Source organism: Ornithorhynchus anatinus, chromosome 21, assembly GCF_004115215.2.
Source record: "Ornithorhynchus anatinus isolate Pmale09 chromosome 21, mOrnAna1.pri.v4, whole genome shotgun sequence".
NCBI classification, from domain to species: Eukaryota; Metazoa; Chordata; class Mammalia; order Monotremata; family Ornithorhynchidae; genus Ornithorhynchus; species Ornithorhynchus anatinus.
This window is the reverse complement of record NC_041748.1, coordinates 17,843,395-17,850,253: the sequence shown is the minus strand read 5'-3', so window position 1 is coordinate 17,850,253 and position 6,859 is coordinate 17,843,395. Positions and strand designations below refer to the sequence as shown.

Genomic DNA, 6,859 nt, shown 5'->3' with positions numbered 1-6,859 from the left:
AGAGGCAGCATGGCCTCGTGGCTACAGCTGGGCCCTGGGAGTCAGAAGGGCAGGGGTTCGAATCCCGGCACCGCCACCTGTCTGCCGTGCGACCCCAGAGAAGTGACTTCCCCTTCTCCGTGCCTCAGTTACCTCCTCTGTCAAAAGGGGATTGAGGCTGTGAGCCCCACGTGGGACAGGGCTTACGTCCTTAGAGAAGCAGCGTGGCTCAGTGGAAAGAGCACGGGCTTTGGAGTCAGAGGTCATGAGTTCGAATCCCGGCTCGGCCACTTGTCAGCTGTGTGACTGTGGGCAAGTCACTTAACTTCTCTGGGCCTCAGTTACCTCATCTGTAAAATGGGGATTAAGACTGTGAGCCCCATGTGGGACAACCTGATTCCCCTATGTCTACCCCAGCGCTTAGAACAGTGCTCGGCACATAGTAAGCGCTTAACAAATACCAACATTATTATTATTATTACGTCTAACCCGATTTGCTTGTGCTCACCCTAGCACTTAGTGCAGTGCTTAGCATTCATTCATTCATTCAATAGTATTTATTGAGCGCTTACTATGTGCAGAGCACTGTACTAAGCGCTTGGAATGTACAAATCGGTAACAGGTAGAGACAGTCCCTGCCCTTTGACGGGCTTACAGTCTAATCGGGGGAGACGGACAGACAAGAACAATAGCAATACATAGAATCAAGGGGCTGAACGAATGCCATCGCTGTCATTATTTTTAAGGTCAAGACCCCCACAGCCGACCGAAGCCCACCCCCGGGCCCAAGGCCGAAATCTGATGATGCCAAACTCTCCCTCACCATGCAACTGACCACTCTAGGTCTGGAGTGAGCCACCGCCCCCCAACCCCTCGACCAGAGGTCCTCCTTCGGGTTCAAGGACCCTCCGGTCTGCTGACCCCGCGCTGGGGAAAGAATTCTCACCCCGTCTTGCCAAATACTGAGATGGAGTTTAGCCCCCGGTCCGGTGTCAACAACCTTCCTCCAACCCTCTCCCTGCTCTCCCGCCAACCGCGGAGAAGAATCCGCTGGAATCACTCCAAGTCACGACGGCATCACCGTCTTCCTCCAAGGGTCTCCGGGCCCTCTCTCGGTAACGGAGACGGCGGAGTGGGGCGGTCTCCTCTGAGGCCCCGGCGGCTGACTCTTAGACACCAAAGGACTCTCAGGTTCCCTGCTCTTGGGCTGCTAGACAGCACTTCCGGACCCCGTCCTAATTTTAATAATGATTGCGGTATTTGTTAAGCACTCACTACGTACCAGGCACTGGAATAGATACAAGATAACCGCTTAGTACAGTGCCAAGCTCTCAGTCCGGTGCTCCACACAAAGTAAGCATTCAGTGAATACGATTGATCGCTGGATAATCAGGTCAGACACAGTCCCCATCCCACACACGGCGTGCACAGGCTAAGGGAGTGGGAGAGTGAGCACCGAATCCCCATTTTACAGATGAGAAAACCGAGGAACAGAAACTTCGGCTGGAAGCTCTTTGGGGACAGGGAGCGTGACTACCAACTCCATTGTATCGTACTCTCCCAAGTGCTTAGTAGAGTGCTCTAAACCCAGTACGCGCTCAATAATTACCATTTATAGATTAAGTTACTTGTCCAAGGTCACGCAGCAGGGAAGGTGCGGATCCGGGATTAGAACTCGGGTCCTCTGACTCCCAAGCATGAGCTCTTTCCACTAGACCACACAATCACTTCACCTGGCGTTCCCTAAGCAGGAGAAAAGAGAACCCAACTTTATATGGGTTAGAGGGATCGATTGGAACCAGGGTAGTTACTACCCCCACTATACAGCTTCTTCAAGACCCTCTTTCAATCAATTGATGGTATTTATTGAGCGCTTACTGTGTGCAGAACACTGTACTAAGAACTTGGGAGAGTTCACTGCAACAGAGATGGAGACGAGCTTACAGTCTAGAGAGATGAGCTTAGTTTGACAGGATTATTTCATTTATCTGAATGGGAGGGTACAGAAGCTAATTCTTTAACATTGCCAGTTTGGAAAAAAAACCGCCACCATCTAGTAGTTGGGATCTTGTAGGGGGGAATAATTTGGGGATTGTGGAAAATTGGGTGTTTGAGTGTCCTGAGATGATTGTTGGCTGAGAACTAATGCTCTGAGAAAATGGAGCTCTCTTAGCGGGAGACACACGTGCAAGAAACTTTCCCGGTCTGCCCAAATGAGGATTAGCTACTTTGTAAAGAACGCTGAACCAACAAACACCAGAAAATCATAATCAAGCAAGCAAGCGATAGTATTTAACGAGTGCTTACTGTGAGTGGAACGCTGGACTAAGCACTTGGGAGAGGACAACGGAATCGGTAGACACGTTTCCTGCCCACAGTGAGAATACAGTCCTTTATTTTTGAATGGTATTTTAGTGGAAGTGACTCCTGTGAATTAAGCCAGGTGCCTTTCCTCCCACGAGCCCCCCAAGATAAGGAGAACAGGCGTCTTCTCCCCCATTTTACGGATGAGGAAACTGAGCCCTAGAGAGGTTGTGATCTGCCCAAGCTCACATCACAGGCCAGTGGTAGTGCTAAAGTTAGAACCCGTGTCCCTAGACTCCCTGAGACCATGAAGCCTCCTTTAATAAAGTGTCAAAAAAAAAAAAGAAGAATCAGACTACAATTGCAGCAGAAAGAAAAATTGGCATTATCATTGTTACTGATTATTATAATAGTAGATAATAACTATTAATTCAACTATACGTAATAAAATAATCGTACTACCTGCTGTGCTTGACTTTGGGCAAGTTCTCTTCTCTGTGCCTCAGTTTTCTCATCTGTAAAATATAAATTAAATGATTATTCTCTCACCCTTAATCAATCGGTTATATTTACCATGGGCAGAGCACTGTACTAAGCGCTTGGCGGAGTACAATATAACAGAGTAGATAGACACATGCCCTGCCCTCAAGAGTTTATAGTCTAGATGAGGAATCAGTGAGGCCCATATGGGGCAGGGACTGTGTCTGATCTGATCATATTGTATCAACCCCCAGTGCTTGGCACATAGTGTTTAATAATAATGTTGGTATTTGTTAAGCTCTTCCTATGTGCAGACACTGTTCTAAGCACTGGGGGAGATACCGGGTAATCAGGTTGTCTCACGTGAGGCTCACAGTCTTAATCCCCATTTTCCAGATGAGGTAATTGAGGCCCAGAGAAGTGAAGTCACTTGCCCACAGTCACACAGCTGACAAGTGGTGGAGCCAGGATTCGAACCCATGACCCCTGACTCCCAAGCCCGTGCTCTTTCCACTGAGCCACGCTGCTTCTCTAACAAATACCATTACTAGTTGGAGGACTTATCCTTTCTCTTTCCCCTATCTGTAATTTTATTTTAGTGACTGTCTCCCCTTTCATTCATTCGATCGTATTTATTAAGCGCTTACTGTGTGCAGAGCACTGTACTGAGTGCTTGGAAAGAACAATTCGGCCACAAAGAGAGACAATCCCTACCTAACAATGACCTCCCAGTCTAGAAGGGGGAGACAGAAAACAAAGCTCAACAAGTAGGTGGGCATCAATAGCGTCAATATAAATAGAATTATAGATGTACACATAGCATTAATAAAATAAATAGAATAATACATATATTTGTGCTGTGGGGTGGGGAAGGGGGTCAAGAAGAGGGAAGGAGTTGGGGCGATGGGGAGGGGAGGAGGAGCAGAGGAAAAGGGGAGCTTAGCCTGGGAAGGCCTCCTGGAGGAGGTGAGCTTTCTCTATTCTGGTTCATTCATTCATTCAATCGTACTGAGTGCTTACTGTGTGCAGAGCACTGTACTAAGCGCTTGGGAGAGGACAATACAACAATATAACAGACATATTCCCTGCCCTCAACGAGCTTCCAGGGTTATAGGGGTCCAACACTGGCCCACGGGGTCCCGGCTTTGGCTCTTTTCCCACCTACCTGCGTCATCCGTCAATCGGTGGTGTTTGTAATAATAATGTTGGTATTTGTTAAGCTCTTACTATGTGCCAAGCACTGTTCTAAGCGCTGCGGTAGACACGAGGTCATCAGCTGGTCCCACTTGGGGCTCACAGTCTTCATCCCCATTTTCCAGATGAGGTAACTGAGGCCCAGAGAAGTGACTTGTCCCAGGCCACCCAACCAATAAGTGGAAGGGGCAGAATTAGAACCCACTTCCTTCTGACCCCCGGGCCCGGCCCCCGAGGCCGTACTGCTTGGGAGAGGACAACCGGCGGGAGGACCTGCGTTCTAATCCCGGCCCCGCCACTGGCCGGCCGTGTGACCCTGGGCAAGTCACGTCTCCCTTCTGGGCCTCAGTCTCCTCCTCCGTCAAATGGGGCCGGAGACTGGGAGCCCCACGCAGGCCAAGGGGCTGGGGCCACCTTGACTGGGCCGCAGATCGTGGCTTCCAATAATAATAATAATAATGTTGGTATTTGTTCAGCGCCTACTATGTGCAGAGCACTGTTCTAAGCGCTGGGGTGGATACAGAGTCATCAGGTTGTCCCATGGTGTGCACAGTCTTCATCCCCATTTTCTAGATGAGGTCACCGAGGCCCAGGGAAGTGAAGTGACTTCTCCGCAGCATGCCAAGTGGCAGAGGCGGGATTCGAACCCACGACCTCTGCCTCCCCAGCCCGGGCTCTTTCCACTGAGCCCCGCCGCTTCTCCCCGCCTCCTCCTGTCTGCTGGGTGACCTTGGGCAATCCACTTCCCTCCTCGGGGGCCTCAGTCGCCCCCTCTGTCAAATGGGGATGAAGCCTGGGAGCCCCGGGGGGGGGGAGGGGGGCACCTGATGACCTCGCACCTCCCCCAGCGCTTAGCCCAGTGCTCGGGCCCCCAGGAAGGGCCTTCCCAAATGCCACGGTGATTATTATAATAATGTGGGTATTTATTAAGCGCTTCCTAGGTGCAGAGCACTGGGCTAAGCGCTGGGGTGGCTACAGAGTCCTCAGGTGGTCCCCTGTGAGGCTCCCAGTCTTCATCCCCATTTTCCAGATGAGGTCACTGAGGCCCAGAGAAGTGAAGTGACTTCTCCGCAGCATGCCAAGTGGCAGAGGCGGGATTCGAACCCACGACCTCTGCCTCCCCAGCCCGGGCTCTGTCCACTGAGCCCCGCTGCTTCCTTGGCTTGGCTCCCCCCTTTTCCCCCCCTCAGCGCTTAGCGCAGCGCTTGGCGCACGGTGGGGGCGACAACGCGGCCTCGCCTCAGCGGGCGCCCCCGACTGCGGCTGCGCAGAGCGGCCCGCCTCGTGCCCGCGCGCCTCGGCCCCGCCCCTTCGTGACGTAACTCCTCCCGGGGCCCCGCCCCCTGGCCCCCGCGCGTGCGCGCCGCGTGGCCCCGCCCCCCTCCCGCGGAGGCCCCGCCCCCGGCCTGGCGGGCTGAGGGAGACGCGGCGCCGGCCCCGCCGCCGGGTTGACCCCCCCCCCGACCTCTGACCTCTGACCCTCGCCCCCCCGCCGCCATGGCCCTGGTGACCCTGCAGCGCTCCCCCACCCCCAGCGCCGCCTCTTCGGCCAGCACCGGCGAGGTAAGCCCCAGCCCTCCCCCCGCCTGCGGGGACCTGCTCTGCACCCACCCCCGGCCTGCAGGGACCCCCTCTGCTCAGCCCCCGGCTCGCTGCACCCACCCCCGGTCTGCAGAGATCCCCCCCTGCACCCACCCCAGGCCCGCTGCACCCACCCCGGCCTGCAGAGACCCGCTCTGCACCCACCCCCGGGGCAGCACTCGCCTCCCGGCCTGCAGGGACCCGCTCTGCACCCACCCCAGGCCCGCTGCACCCACCCCGGCCTGATCCCGGCCTGCAGGGAGCCGCTCTGCCTCGACCCCTGGGACAGCACTGACCCCCCCGGCCTGCAGGGACCTGCTCTGCACCGACCCTTGGCCCACCGCACCCACCCCCGGCCTGCAGAGACGCGCTCTGCACCGACCCCCGGCCTGCAGCCCAGCCCCTGACCCGCTGCACCCACCCCCGGCCTGCAAGGACCCGCTCAGTACCAACCCCCGGTGCAACAGTGACCTTAGGCTGCTCATTGCCCGGCCCCGGCCTGCAGCACCCACCCTGGCCTGACCCCGGCCTGACTCCAGCCTGCAGGACTGCAGGGATCCGGTCTGCTCCTTGCCCGGCCAGGACTGACCCCGGCCTGACCCAGCCTGCGGGGACCCTCTGCACGGACCCCCGAGGCAGCACTGACCCCAAGCTGCTCACTACCCGCTGCTGCACCCACCCTGCTTCACCCCGGCCTGACCCCAGCCTGCAGGGACCAGGTCTGCTCCTTACCCGGGCAGGACTGACCCCAGGCTGCTCATTGCCCGGCCCGGATCCGGCCTGCAGCACCCACCCTGGCTTGACCCCAGCCTGCAGGGTTGCAGGGACCTCGGGCCGCTCATTGTCCGGGCTAGACCCGATCTGCACGGACCCCGGGGTTGACGCTGACCCCGGCCTGACCCCATTCTGCAGAGACCCGGTCTGCAGCCCTGACCCCCAAGACTGTAACGGACCCCCGGGCACCACTGACCTCAGTCTGCTCCGGCCCCGGCCTGCAGCACTAACCCCGGGGCTGTATTGACCCCAGGCTGCTGGTTCCCCAGGCCGGACCCAGGCTGACCCAGCCTGCAGAGACCTGGTCCGTTCGTTCCCCGGTCGGACCCAGCCTGCAGCACTGACCACGGCCTGACCCCAGCCTGCAGAGACTCAGGTCTGCACCGACCCCAGGGCAACACTGACCCTTTGCTGCAGGGATCCGGTCTGTAGAGACCCCCAGGCTGACCCCAGCCTGCCAGGACTTGGGTCTGTACAGACCTTGGGCTGACCCAAGCCGCAGGGATCTGGTCCGCACGGCCCCCGCGTTGACCTCAGGATGTAGGGA

The 6,859-nt window shown here is 56.5% G+C and overlaps 1 protein-coding gene across 1 annotated transcript in view; it reads left to right on the top strand.

Annotated features, from left to right (window-relative positions):
* The first annotated feature begins 5,419 nt into the window (after positions 1–5,419).
* Positions 5,420–6,859, top strand: part of SSH1 (slingshot protein phosphatase 1) — a 53,658-nt gene continuing 52,218 nt past the window's right edge. The window contains exon 1 of the mRNA XM_029049014.1: positions 5,420–5,520. Coding sequence (XP_028904847.1) covers positions 5,455–5,520 — 66 coding nt within the window. The 5' untranslated portion in view covers positions 5,420–5,454. The remainder of the gene's footprint in view (positions 5,521–6,859) is intronic.